At 30.8% G+C, this 15,515-nt stretch overlaps 2 protein-coding genes across 3 annotated transcripts; both read right to left on the bottom strand.

The window, feature by feature from the left end:
• Nucleotides 1-4,358: 4,358 nt before the first annotated feature.
• LOC125422084 (wall-associated receptor kinase-like 1) lies at nucleotides 4,359-5,273 on the bottom strand. The gene has a single exon (XM_048472536.1). The coding sequence runs from the start codon at nucleotides 5,271-5,273 to the stop codon at nucleotides 4,359-4,361; it is 915 nt and encodes a 304-aa protein (XP_048328493.1).
• On the bottom strand, nucleotides 5,271-12,338 carry LOC107403842 (wall-associated receptor kinase-like 3). 2 transcript variants are annotated; one of them, XM_048472306.2, is made up of 4 exons: nucleotides 11,824-12,338; nucleotides 10,883-11,468; nucleotides 10,216-10,326; nucleotides 5,271-5,503 (listed from the first exon to the last, which is right to left on the bottom strand). In XM_048472306.2, exons 1-4 carry the CDS (start codon nucleotides 12,109-12,111, stop codon nucleotides 5,301-5,303), a joined length of 1,188 nt encoding a protein of 395 aa, XP_048328263.1. In that variant the 5' UTR covers nucleotides 12,112-12,338; the 3' UTR covers nucleotides 5,271-5,300. The 2 variants fall into 2 exon arrangements, with proteins under 2 accessions (XP_048328263.1, XP_048328264.1); XM_048472307.2 differs by lacking the exon at nucleotides 5,271-5,503 and adding an exon at nucleotides 8,767-9,277 and having other exon boundaries at nucleotides 11,824-12,333.
• Between the last annotated feature and the right edge of the window lie 3,177 nt (nucleotides 12,339-15,515).

Raw genomic sequence — 15,515 nt, forward strand, 5'->3', positions numbered from 1 at the left:
TTCAAGTTCAAGTCATGGTCTACAAATAAGTAGGAATATTGACATATTTTAAATATACACATTAAAGTTGCTAATAATTGTGATTTAGAATTAACTAAAATATATAAGATTTCTACTGGATTCTTAATAAAATAAGAAATAATAATAATCGCAAAATGCAATATTTACGTAACAAAATGGTGTTTATTTCATCCCTAATATTTGTATTAATTACTCACAACATCATATGATTAAGTATAGTCAGGCCAATAGGGGAAGATCCTGGAGACCAGTCCCCCAAAAAGCAGCTATCACCCTTTTTTATTATATATTTGAATAATAAATATATAAAAAATATATATTTTTATGCAATTTTTATTCCTATAAACATAGTTATAGGAATTTTTATAAAATTATATATATAGATATATATCTATATATATTTTAAATATATAAAAATATAATTTTATAATAATATATAAAAGTAGAAGAGTTTTGTGCTACGTGCCAGTGTATTATCATTACAAATTCCCTCCAAAATCATCAATAACAAAAATATCTCTTTTTCTTTTTTAATTATTTATGATTCTATTAAAATATTAATCATTACCGAATAGAATAACTATTTAAAAGTATAAAGTTTTTTCCTTTTTTAACCTCTACTGGTTGTATTAAAAAAAATATATTTTTATTATTATAATATTAGATAATTTATTGAAAAAGTATAAAATATTTTATCTTTTATGGTTGTATCTAAATATATATAAAATCAATTTTTATTTTGAAATAAATTTTAAATAAACAATAATATATATTTATAATATTATATATACAAATTTTTACTATAATTAATATTATCATGCGCATTAAATATAGGTCATAATCAAAGTATATATACTATTAAAATAAAATATATACAATATACCATAAGTTATATATAATTTGATACTCATATGTATTATAATATACAAATTAACACATATAATAATGGAACTATATTTATGGTATGTATATCTATACTTCTTTTTAAATCCAAAATATTGTTAATTAGTTATAATAAAAACAATAATAATAATAATAAATATAATTAAATTATGTTATAAAAGTTTAACATAAGAAAATTAATTATTTGCAAAAAATCAAAAAATATAGTTGAATTTGAATTTGAATCTCATATAAGGAAACTATTATATATTTACTTTTGAATTTAAATTTAAATTTGAATTTTATATATAGAAAATTTTAAATAGGTAAATATTTTTAATTTCAGCTCGTACATTGCAGCTCGTAGTGAATTTGTTGAAGTTGGAAAATAACAAAGGAGTTCCTAGCAAATTGAAGTGTTCATGGGTTTCCCTACCTGTCCAATTCCAGAAAGTTATTGGATACGGACCTTAATCTTAATCTGTTGCTTACTCAATTTTTAATTTTAGTAGAATTGGAGAATATATATTTTAGTAACCTGCTTGTACCTTTTAAAATATATATTCTTCTATTTTCGGTTAATTGGAGAATTGGCAATCCATTATTCACTAAAAATTAAGATCATTCCTGCTTATAATTCTTAATTATAATAAAAAAATTATGAATAATTCTATACGCTTCCCTTCTACTTTGAAAGTTTTGTACATTCACCCTACTATTTTAATCTTTATAGAAAGTTCCTTATAGTTTGAAATTTACTTCAACAATTTTACTTTCGGCATAAACTTCTTTTTGAATTTTCATTATTTGCAATTTTTCCCTTTTTCAGTATAAAATATAAATTAAATTGAATGGAAATTTATGGGCAGAACGAGAAAATAATTAAAATGATATAGTATATCTTTTCAAGTAAATAAAAAATAATAATGTGAAAAGGCTATCTGTAGAGTTAACAAAAAGTAATAGCAAGCTCAAACAATTAATTTCTACATACGTTATAATTTTAAATATTATCACTATAAAATATAAATATTAAATTTTAGTCTGCTAGTGAGATGGGAATTTTATTGTTCTGGTTTATTGTACTTTAACTTAAAAATTTTCGTTTAATTTTATACTGTATTCCCCCCCCCCCAAAAAAAAAAAAAAACGAAATTGACAAAAAAAAAAAAATGTAGTATGCATAAAAATTCAAACTACAAAGGAAGTTTCTAAAAGAAATAAGAAAAAGTAATTAGCCATGCATTTTGAAGTACAATGGGAATTTAGGTTGTGAAATTATCTCTAAAAAATAATTGCAAGACACAACATTTATGCAGCCAAATGGTACTTGTTTCATCCCTCAAAGTTGTGTTTCTCATTGACACAAGAATAATTGCAAAATGCAATGTCATTGAAGATGTTCTAATATTCAATAATAATTGCCATTGGCAAAATGCAAGCACTTGGCTCTGGCTCCGTAAGCGCTTTCAAGGTCTCTCTACATTGATCATCTTTTTCAGAAAGAATTTTAGTTTACATATCCTTTACTGGCTGTAAGTTACTATGAATTTAGTTGATCCTTTTTACGGTCTCTTTTATGTATACGTATGCATTCATGTTGTATTGATATTATTTTTTTGGTGTATTATTCCAATATCTAAATTTTTTGCCCTGTAGTTTGATCTCGAGACTTTTGGTAATTAAAAAGTTTACAGTCTCTATTGTTGAATTTGTTGGCAATGCTTTATATTTTGTGTTGATTTTGGTATCTCTCTGGTTAAGCTTCATTGATTTTAGCTAAATCTGTTGGAGATTAGCAGCATATCCTCTTTAACTTTTTTATCTTATAAGTTTAGCAGTTTCGAAAATGCATGGGAAGTATCACTACAAGAAGGTAGTCAGGGTGGGATGCAGAGAGAAAATTTTGAGGTACCATTTTTTTTCTTTCTGGAAAAGTTGTAATATTTATTTTCTTCTTCTGGAATTTTATCATATGTTTTTACTTATCTAGTACACCCTTTGGAATTGCATAAAAAAGTGGATTTGTGATGTAAAATTAAGCATCCAAAACATAATTTCTCTGTTGGTGTGTAGTACTCAAGGTGATACAAGGTTTTTTTGTCTATCAAACTGTTGCATAATGAATCTCTGGAAGCACAATTGCATGGTAAGACATATATGTTATTCTTTGTCTTAAAAAACTTCTTGTAGCAGCCATGTTTATTGGCTTTGAATTGTGTTAGGTGTTGCACGTGCCATGCTAAGAAGGCTCACGTTGGACGTTGGGTTGACAGATGACTTAGTCTCCTAAGACTTGGTCTTATCTTTGATTTGTTTTGTTTCCTTGTTGTTAGCCACTCTGTGAAGTGGAGTACTGCTTCCTGATTTTTATGAAATGCTGTTATTTAGTTAGTATCTGTGTAAGCTATTTTAGCTATGACTTGAGGAATAAAAAGTAGACATTAACCAATAAACACACAACCCTTCCCCCCCCCGATCTCTTCTATCAAAATTAGCTACTAACGTCCACCTTTTCTCTCTCTACTCTCTCTCTCTCTCTCTCCCCACTTTGTTTGGCTCTGTTCTTACTGCCCAAAACAGGGGCTTAACTCACATACACATAAAGCTCTCATCAAATTGAGGAGTTACGAGAGTTACAAAAGTTTTGAATGAATTTGTAATTGAGTTATTTAACCATTTTTGTTTTAATTTGTATTAAAAAAAATTTTAAACTTGTATTACAAAAGTTTTGTAATTCCTATGATTCTTGTGGGCTATATGTATAAGTGGTTCCTTCTCAGAATTGAACCCACCAAAAACGAAATAGAAAATTAATACAATATATTTTCTATCTTCTTCTCCTAAAATTCTAAGAAAGTCTAAGTTTGTAGTATGATAGAGGAAGGAATAGATTAATTAAGTGCGTAGAAGAGAGCTTTAGAGGTGTTTAATTTTTTTTTATTCACTCTAATTGATTTGCTGTACTTTGAAAGACAGTTATTGCAGGATCATTTATACCATATGAGACGAATCTGTCTTAAAGATATTGTAGAATTCAGGCCTTGAATTTAGATCAATTTCTGTGGATTTTGCTAATTTTACCAGGTTTTTAATATTTAATATTTGTAAGTTTGTTTCATTGCATTTATATATTGCAATTATTTTATTTGTTCTGAATATTTATAATAAAGGAATATTTTTATCTGTCCATAATTGTAACACCTTGATTTATAGAAGCCAATAAACTCTAAGGCAGATGGTGCTAATATATAGGTTCTTTGAATTGAAACATAGATGTATCTTCAAAAATTCAAAAAAAAAAAAAAAAACAAATTATATAGTCGGGCTAAAACAACTTGTTAAACATATCTCTAGTAAAAGTCACAATAATAAAATTCCATTTTCTAAACGGAGAATGAAAATGAACAACGAAGAAGAGTAAAAAGGTAATTTTATTTTGACAACAGTGATGATTAGTCGAACAAGGAAGCAATATCAATGGATGTAGACGGGTTTGAACCAATTGTGTTGGAAACGTTCCAAGCCGCTGTTATTTCAGTCCTCACAGATTCAACTTCTTCAAAACTCTGTTGATCAGAAACAGTTTTGATTGACTTCTGAATGGCCTCCAACTCCGTTGCCACTTCTTTCATTGTAGGTCGGTATCTTCCATTCAAATTCAAGCATCTTTTTGCGAGGTTAGCAACTTCCAACATCTGTTCATTTTTTCCCTCCTTGAGGATTTGAGGATCAATTATATCAAATAAGCGATTCTCCTCCATGCACATGATGAAATAAGTTGCTAGACTTCGTCCTTCTTTTGACCTCTTTAAACAAGTCGGTTTTTGTCCTGTCAAGAGCTCAACAATCACCACACCAAAGCTATAAACATCACTCTTATCCGTATATTGGCTTGTTTGGAAATACTCAGGGTCCAAATAGCCAAATGTACCATGTACCATTGTAGTAACATGTGTTTGGTCAATGGCAACTGATTTTGAAGTTCCAAAATCTGCTACTTTTGCTCTCAACTCTTCATCTAAGAGTATGTTTGATGATTTGATGTCTCGGTGGTAAATGGGAAAGGAAGCTGCGGAGTGTAAATAGGAAAGAGCTCCAGCAATTTCTGTTGCAATTCGTAAGCGAATTTCCCATGTAAAAAGAAATTCCTCATTTTGGTCACGAATATACTGGGAAAGTGTACCATTGGATATGAATTCATAAACAAGAAGTGGAACTTGGGTCTTTAAACAGCATCCAAGTAGTTTAACCACATTCCTATGGTTAATTTGGGAAAGAATGATAACCTCATTAATGAATTCAGTGAGTTTCTCTTCATCAACTATTTTAGACTTCTTCACAGCAACAATTTTACCATCTGCCAACATTCCTTTATAAACAGTACCTTGGCCTCCCTAACCTAGAACTCGGTCTAGGTTGAAGTTGTCAGTGGCTTTCTGTAACTCTTTTGAATTGAACAGCTTGGTTCGCAATAGACCACCATTTTGTTTGAAGAGCTGCTTTCTACGTTTAATGGCTTTTCTTTTCTTTATGGATTTGTATAAACACCGTGCGCCAATAATGAGTAGAAACAATGCTCCAAGACCACTGCCGACACCTATGTAAAACTCAAGTACACATTAAATCGTCGAGCTAGTTTTTCTCTTATCAAAATAATTTAAGGGATAAAAAAAATCAGACTTAGATGGCACTGATCAGCATGCAAAATAAGTGACGCGGTTAAAGTAACGAATAATTCTTGGCCTACTTCCTTTAGCCTTTATAAGAGGTTGTGCTACAAGTCTTGTATTTAAATTTTAATTTGCAACTCAAAAATAATAATTTCTAATTCCATGTGTTGGGCATCTTCTCCCAATATATCACTACAACACATATGGGATTTTGTAGCTTACTGTAACACCCCGTCCCAAATCGCACCGGAATCCGTGCACGTTGACCGAGGTTGACCGTTGACCGAAAGGGTCAAAAGTTAACTTTTTGACTCGGTGGGAATTTCGAGTTGACCAGGGTACTGTGGTGAAGAGCACGATGCCACGAATTCGTAGACTGGTAGCACATCGAAAACGGAGCTACGGTTTGAAAGTTATGGACGAAACAAGTTGCGGTCCAAACTGTCCAAGGGGTGCCGGAGTTGACTTTTTGTTTATGGGGAAATGAGCTTTGACTCGTGCATGGTTGTGAAGTGCTCGTCGATACGAGTTCACAGACTAGTGGCACGCTCAAAACAGACATCCGGTTAAAAAGTTATGGACGTTTGAAGTTTACCGGATACCGTATTATTTTAATGTTTTTGGGTCGGTGAACAGTGAAACACCACATGTCAGCTTGTGATTGGTCCACGTGGCATGAACAGTGTCACACAGGGGTTTTTATTTGTTAAAATTCCCGGGGAAGAGAGAGAAAGAGAGAGAGGAGAGAGAAAGAGAGAGAGAGAGGACCCGCCGGCCACCGGAATTTTTCCACTGTTCCGGCCGAGTTACTGTACATGCACCGGCCAGCAAGCTTGCCCTCCTCATGTCCGGCAAAACCTCCAAATTTCACGACCAACGGCCACCTCACGCGCCGCCGCCGGCGACGGTTGCTGGTGACCGCGGCGGCTCGCCGGAAAGTACTGTTCCGGCGAGTACCCGAATTTCCAGCCAGCTCCAGTCCGCAGTGTTCGACCTCCTGAACCCGAATCCGGCTTCCGTTTCCGCCAATTCATGACGGTTTGGGAGAATTGCGGAACCGAAACTCGAAAAGCTTTCCGGCGAGATTCCGACCCCGTCGGGTCCGATCACCGGAAAGTAAGACCGAATCCGTGATCCTCATCACGCGAGCTTTGATTCGGTATATAAATCGTAACCCTTTAGATGTCGCTTGGTGTTCGCTCCCCGGGTACCCATTTGGGGATTACCCGAATAAATTATTAATATTTTTGGTTTGTGCACTGTGGTTGTTTAGGTGCACGCGCGAGTAGTGGAGTTGTTCCCGAGGAGGATCTTAGTTGATTTACGTGCTCCAGGTGAGTGACCCACCTTCAAAAATTATTTTGGGCAATTAATTATATTTAATTGGTATTTAATTTGGTATTTAAATTATGCTCATGTGGTGTGATTTATTTATGAATTTTATTGTGGTTTAATTAATTTTTATGCATGAGCAAGGTGTATTTTGGTAGTATTTGTACGTGGTTTTAAATTTGATTTTCCGGGCATGATTGGGTTAAATATTTTACGAAAGTATTTGTTTAAATTTTATAAATTATGCCCGTGGTATTTTTATGGTTGCATCTCGTACTTCGAGAAAATTGTGGTTTGTTGGTTATCAGTGTTTCGTACCGGGTTGTTGAATAAAAATATGTGGGATGGTGTTTTGTGAAATTTTGGTATACTTCCCACGGTGGTTTTTGGAAAAACGGTACGGTTGGTTACTTATGTTTATTTTTAGACGCACTCATACAGTATTGGTGTTCTGGTGTATGGTGTATGGACACGTGGTAGTGCGCGGTTATTATCTGGTTTAGCGCACGGTTTTTACTTCACCCGTGAGTTGCCATTGGACCGTGGGCAGGCAAGTTGTTGTTGGCCACAGCCGCCCCTCTCCTTGGCCGGGTGATGGTTTGTAGCAGCGGTACTGTCGGGACGCCGAAGTGACCGTTGCAGGTTTCTCTCTTTAAACCCCCCGCCAGTCGGTGCTCGGGACGCTGGGTATCGGAGGGCATCACCGGTATATGGTGTGGTGCGTCAGGTGTAATTGTCGGTGTAAATTGCAAATAATGGTTTAAACCCCAAAGGTGTTCAAAATGATTTACTATAATTTATTATATTTTTATTATATATATTGGGGTATGTTTTTATTTATTTATTGTGTATCAAATGGTTTAATCCCTTGGTTTTTGGGAGGTATGTACATTGGGTTTTGCGAAAAGGTTTTAAAAAGGGAACATTTCAAACGGAGCGATTGGTGAGAGTTTTGAGGGAAATTATTATTTTCCAACAGTTATTATTATTTATTTATTAATTGCTGGTATTTGTTTTATTCCTTAATTGCTATTACTATTATTTTTATTATCACAAAAGGTGTTCAGTAGTTCGGGTTACTCACGGAGATGATTAGCATCTCACACTCTTAAATTCCGTTCCCTTAGGTGCAAGTGGTGGTAGACGTTCTTCCGGAGCGAACCAAGTTTTCCGCTGCTGTTTTGTTTCGAGAAGTACTTCTGTACTCTTTCATTTCAGTATATTATTTCTTTCAGCCTTGTTGTATTTCTATTGTTTAGCATTTCTTAAAGCTCTGTATACTATTGAGATACTTCTGTTTTATTTATGCACTGGACTGTTATTGCTTTTGAGAAGTGCTAAAAATTTGTGGAACAGTTTGTAGTTGTGGGAGGAATAAGGGGATATTTTTAGAAGTGTGTTTTCAGTGCAGGTAGTTTATGGTAAGTAAATCCCTTAGGGGAGGCTCTGCCGGATTTTCCACTGGAGGGTTTGGTAGGGTTTCCCTGGGATCAGGGCTGTCTAGGGTTCCGGGGAAGGAATTCTGGATGGGTCCTGACACTTACGATTATAGCATTTTAAAAAAATGTCATTAATAATATAAAACAATAGTATTTTCAATCTATTTTTTACATGTTGGATAAAATTTTACTTTACAATAATATTTTCAAATGCTATAGAAATCTATAACATTTTCAAATGCTATGAATATACTTAAATAACATTTTAAAATACTATCAAATATACTTAATATACCTTTTATAGTTGCTATTAAATTGATTACTATACAAGAAAATCTTAATACAGTGACATTTATTTTAATGTCACTTTAATCTAAAATATCAAAAATTAAATAATTAATAACTAAAGTAAATAAGCTATAAGAAAACTTTACTTCTACCCTAATATCTTTTCCTGTGGTCTTTAAAGATTCAAACTTTAATATATATTGACATTGGAGGTGGAGAATTTTATTTTTGAGAAAATACTAGTTTTACTGTATAAATTTTCTTATTTATTTGTACAATAAAAAGCACATCAAGATTGACTATGCATCGATGCATATACATTGCTTACTCAACTCTTTGCCATCACCACTCACTTTGCGAGAGATATTTATTAATAAATACTGTCTTATTTATCTAATTAATTTCTCGTCTTATTTTTCTGATGGGGTCTTTTTTGCTTATTAATCTCTCCTTGAACATCAAATCTGCTAGCCAATAAAAGAAGCTAAATTTCCCCTGAAGATAATTGTTGTTGCAACACTAAACCGCCATTTCGTTTGAAGAACCTTTTTCTACGTCTAATGGCTTTTCTTTTTTTGATGAATTTGTATGAACGCCATGTGCCAATTAGAAGAAACAATGCTCCAAGACCACTACCGAAACCTATAAAAAACTGAAGTATGTGAAATCGTCTACCCAGTTTTCTGTTTGAAAATAATTTATGGAAAAATATCAATAACTTTTAGAAAGATAGCATTCAGTAGCATCAGTATGCAAACAAGTGACGGTTGAAGTATCCATTCTTGAACTACTTCCTTTAGCCTTCATAAAAAGTTGTGTTATAAAATAGTACTAGAGCTAGGTTCTGTTCTGTATCAAAATCTTGCTTTTGTAACTCAATTAGATAGAGAGAAGAAAAAAGAAAAAAAAAAAAATTTCCAGGTCTTGCCCTACTTACACGGATTTACTAAATAGTTTTCTCTTAAGCTGACCAGATATGGGACTTTAGCTCATATTGGATGAATATTTATTTATTAGGTCGGTTTTGGTACGTGTTGGTTTTTGTTTTCGTTTTTTTGTATTTTTTGCTTAATTATGTGTAGTCTAACTATCTGCTTCCAATGTTAGTTGTAGACTTTGTTATATATTTTAATTAACTATAAATTTAAAAAAAATAAAACAAAAATGATAAATTTAATACAATTTAAAATTTTGTTGAATTATATTGAACTACTAACATAAAATAAATAAATAAATAAATAAATAAATAAAGAAAAAAAAAAGAAATTGAATTAAGTAAAATACAAACAATTAAATAAAAAAAAATCGATCATGTTAATAAACAACACATAATTAATTGCCGATGCGTTTATATTTTTCTAATTGGCCTTTTTTTAAGTCAGTTGTCGAACATGAAAAGTTAAAATTAATTTAAAATTCATGTGTTAATTTTTTTCACCAAAAAAGATATATAGTTTCTATACATATATATATATATATATATGCTATTCTTTATATTCATTGGATTAATCAATATAGGTGGCCGTATTGTTCAGGGTGGCTTAACTCATAAAATTGAATTAGAAGAACAGGGGACATACCTATAACGACAACTAGAACCTTGGGCTTTCGGCACTTGTACGATCCAACTGTGTTCACACAAGTTCCGACTCCATCACATATGGTGGGAGACATTTCACATTCGTTGACATCTGACATGTAAAACAAGAAAATATATAAATTAAATATAAAATGAAAAACTTTGACATACATAAATAAATTAGAAAAAATAAAACAAAATTGAATTTGGGCATTTTAAAATAAGGGTAAATTTATTTACGCATTTTTAATTTTAATATCATTTAACTTAAATTTAAATTTGATATTTTTGAAAACTAATCATTAGCCTTTTTTTAATTATATTTATATATCAAAATATATTTATTTATTAATTTTTATTAATTAATTTTAATAATTAAAGGTTAAAAGAAAGTTGAAAAAATCAATATTTTATAATTAACTAATATTTTTAAAATATAATTTTGATCTTCAATTATAAAATTTAACAGGTAAACATTGATGAATGAGTATATTTTAATAGATTTAAAAAACTAAACAAAAACAAATAAAAAATTTTCAAAAGTATTAAATCTAAATAAAATAATAAAAAAACTAAAAAAGTATGAATGAAAGTGTTCCTTAAAATAATGGAGATAAATATAATAAATTGGTTCATTTTGAAGGTTTGATGGCTGCGGAGATTTTTACCTTGACATCCATCAGGAGAAAGATAGGCAATTCCACTATAGCCGTCTTTACAGAAACATCTAAAAGACGTCTGATTTCCTGAAACGGCGCCATTCTGGCAATAATATTTGCTTCCTGAGTTTTCTGGCATGAATTCATTTCCAAAAATTTCTTGTGGCGAATGGTATAATGTCCAATACAGAGTCACCGGAACGAAGTGCATATCTTTAATTTCAACAAAATCTGTAGAATTGGATGACATAAACCAATTTTCGTCTACCACGAACGCGTATTTGCATACGGAGTCCGTATTTTGAAAAGTGATAGTATAGGTCTGCATATCATGAGATGGAATGGTGGTTTGGCAGCAATTCACTCCGTTGCAGCTTCTGTTATGGTACTTGTTTGAACACTTGGACTTGCAGCCTGCTGAAATTTCAGTCCCATCCAAGATTGATGAAGACATCAACGCTAGCACATCGTAACTGATGGCAGCAACTATGTTTTGGTCGTTGGACAAGACAAAGGGGCTTCCTGTCAAGTTAAGAGGCCCTTGGGTTCCCTTGCCTTTGCAATTCCAAAAAGTTATTGGGCTTCTCACCTGAATCTGTAAAGTCAATTTGCAATATAATTCTGTTAGTAGAAAATTTACCCTAATATATATAATCTTAGTTTTATCATATCTTTCTTCATATAGAGATGGATATAATTGGCCAACAACTCCTGGAACCACTATGCAAAAATTTAAGACAATCCAGAAAACTACTACGCATCTTACAATTAAAAGCAACAATACTGTTAACAATAAAATTAATAAACTTTACCTGATTTCTGCTCCAGAGGATGCCTAAAAGATGTATTCCTATGTATTCCTACTTGATTATTAATATAACAAAAAAGTCATAACAATAGTAATTGCAAGATACAAAATATACGTAGCAAAAAAAAGTTATCTTACTCACAGTCTGATCTGTCTCCAAGTAGCCGTCAATATAAGACGTATTGAGGACTTCGAGATTGGTGCGTTTTAGGAAAGGTCTACTAGAATTTTTGCACACTACTTCGAACCAATCGTCAGCATAACAATGTGGGGATCCAATGCCAAAAGGGAAAGAGATGTTTACGTTTCCACATTCCGTTTGACAACCATGTTTTCCTATGGTCGCTGCTGGTACTGCCGATGCTAATGAATCATGAATGATCAGCCATAAGAATACAATCGTGCAAACAAGCAACAGCCGCCTCACCATCCTTTTCTTTCTTCACTTCCCCTATCCTAGTACTTAATCAACTTGCTTAGGCTTATCTATCTATATATATGCACTACATATGTTAGCTAGTACAAGAGAAACAACCAATTATATTAAAGAATCCAACTCCTAGTGGTCCATAGTCGATAAGAAGTATGCATCATTGATTTTTTACGTATTTGCTGACTTATCTCAAAATATCGGTCTCATAGTTTTATCGGGGAAATAAAATAAAAATAAAAAATAAAAAGCAGAAGAAGGTCATATTGCAGTTTGCACTCCACATAAACTATTGGTATATTAATAATACTTTTGATGACCGGTGACTCAATTATCAGTGAACGAAGCTTCATGGTATTTACGATGTCCAATGGTGTTTCAGAGGATTAATGATGATTGGTCTTCGAAGTGACAAGTCAAAAAGAGCGGCAATGATGGAATAAGTTTGAAATTTTTTTTTTTTTTCATTTTTATTTTGGGCTGGCGTTTTGTGTATCTGTCAGGATTTAATGAGCTGCTGTTTGGCAGCCTAACAGGTACACTGGTGCGAGAGCGCCATGAAGAGCTCGTGGCCAACCGCTGTTCAGAGTTTCCTCGCTCGTGCGAGCTCCTTTCAAGCGCGTGGTGTGCCGTCTTGTTGTCAGGTGCGCTGAAAATTCATTTTTACCCTTCGTGACTCGTAAGTCATCTTTTCTTTTTGGAACTCGAGCTGGGAGTCCCGTGAGAAACTTTGTTTTAGAGAAGGAAAAAGTGCGTTATCTTATATGCCATTATTGGGGACTTGTATATCTTTAATACTAATGAAAGGCATTCTTCTTTGTTTGTCCATGAATGTTGATCAGCTTGATTGAATTACATTATATCTGCTGTTTTTATTGAACATTGATCAACTTTATTGAATTACATTATATATGCTGTTTTTAGTTTTTTGCTTTTTTTTTTTTTTTTTAATTATATTTGCTCGTCTCTTTCTCTTTAGAATTTAGATAGTTGAATTTGCTGTGACTAAATTTATTTATTGATTGCATATTTTTTTTAATCGGCTATTTTTTTTTTGGTGGGATTTATTATTTTAACTACACATTATTTATCTGATTCCTCAACAACTTTAGTATTTTTTTTATTTTATTTTATATATATTTACACTAGTCCACCATTTCCCCCATTTAACTGTTGCGAATAATGGCCATCCGAATTGTCCGTTTGGCTTGAACAGTCTAGTATTAAAATATCCCTCCCCAATCATTTTTTTTTCAAAGGCAGATGAAAACCATTTATTGTTCAAGTTAATTCATATAATAATACTTTATTTGAAAAATCAATATGTTCTATGTTCTCCACTCTAAATGGGACATTGATTTTGTTGGTCATTTGAATAAATAAGGAATAAATCAAAGAGATCGTAATAAATACTTAGATTATAAGATTACATAATAGAAATTGACATATTAAAAGGATTATATAATTAGATAAATTAACAGCCATTATAAAGTTTATTAAAGATATGATTACGACATTTGTCATTCTGACTTAGGTAAACTAGTTAATAAAAAATAAAAAAATCAAGTAAAGTTGATTTAATTAGTATGACACTCATTTTTATGTCTAAAAAATTGTAAATTTGAGATATCTAGTTGAAAGAAATTGTTGTAAAAAAATAGCATGTGAACATTCTTGTCGAGTGCAAATATCATCTTCCATAAAATATAAAATAAAAAAATAAATAAGCCTTCTAGCTTGTACAAAGCAAATATCATCTATTCGTAAGAAAAAAAAAATATTAATCAACAGATTGACAAATTTATGATCAAAATTTTCTTTTTGAGTTTTTTATTCTATAGGGTTTATTCTATCTAAATATTTAATATGTCATTAAATTCACATTTAATTAATAATTAAATTTTAAATATTAACATTTAATATGATTTAAAATATAATAATAGAATACTTTATTTTGAAATTATCATGTTAACCATATGTAAAATCTGACTCTGATAGTATATTCTTGACTATTGTTAAAATATTTTGAAGCAGGTCATATCAACCGCGTTCTAAAAGTTTGATGACTTTAGTTAACTTTGCGGTCCTAAGAAATTATTATTATTATTATTATTATTATTATTATTGACAAGTGAGGTTAATTCCTTTCTTCTTATGCTTAGGAAAAAAATATTATTTGTTTAGCTTCTAATCAATAGACTATATATATATCGAAGATTTTAACAATTTTAAAATTCATATAAATATATATAATACAAGATTTCTATTAGCTGATGATAAAATCGTATATTGAAAATTTTATCAATTTCAAAATTCATATAAATATATATAATACAAGAATTCTATCATTTGATGATAAAATCATTAAATTTTCATTTTTATTTATTAGATCACTTCAAAATTTTAGATTAAAATATATATTCATAGTTTGTCAAGTTCTTATAGAATTTATTTTTTTAAATATAATTTTAAAATATCAATAAATTTATTTTTAATTACTAATTAAATTTTAAATTATAACTTTTATATGATCTAAAGAGATTCTAATGGGTTTCTTTTCTCTTTCAATAGATAGAACCAATTTAATATATTAATAAATTTATATTTATTTGGTAATTAATTTTTTAAATTATAATTTTTAATACGATTCAGTTATTAATTAAAATAATTTAATATTAAAATCATCCTAGACGACTTAACGTGACTATAGAGAACACTTGTGTAATTACAAGACACTCTCGGAAAGGTCCCCCAAAAAAAAAAAATAAAAAATAAAAAAATAAACACTCTCTGAAAGGTAATTGAATATTTTTTTAATTGAGTGATATACCGGCCACACCTTTTTTCTTGAGTGTTTTACACGGATGCTGTAAAAGGAAATAAGTCAACTATTGACTAATGTAAACGTATGAAAAGGGGCGACACCAAAATAATAATTATTGGGGCCCCATGCATTTAAAATAACCAATAAAATTTCAATAAGATATTTAATTATATTTAACGAATTTTCTTTTCAAAGCTTAAATTGAAGAATTAATTCTTTCTCTAAAATAGGATGTGAGTTTTTTTTATTATGTCTTAATTAATTAAATTCGAAATAGATTATTAATTTAATTTATGTGGTTTTAGTAATCAAGTTATAAACAATGTGAACAATCCAATTTAGTTAATATATATCAAAATAATGATTCAATATTTTATTGCAACTAAAATTTGATTTTTAAGTAAATTTTTTTTAATATTTATTATTCTTTTGATAGATCTTGATCAGCCGAATACATTCTTCACAATTACTAAACTATATTGTTGGTCTAGAAGTTAACTTTTTCTTATAAATAATTGTAATACCTCGTCCCAAAGTACAACGGAAATTTTTCAACTTTGACCGTTGACTGTTGACCATT

This window comes from Ziziphus jujuba, chromosome 4 (genome assembly GCF_031755915.1).
Source record: "Ziziphus jujuba cultivar Dongzao chromosome 4, ASM3175591v1".
Taxonomy (NCBI): domain Eukaryota; kingdom Viridiplantae; phylum Streptophyta; class Magnoliopsida; order Rosales; family Rhamnaceae; genus Ziziphus; species Ziziphus jujuba.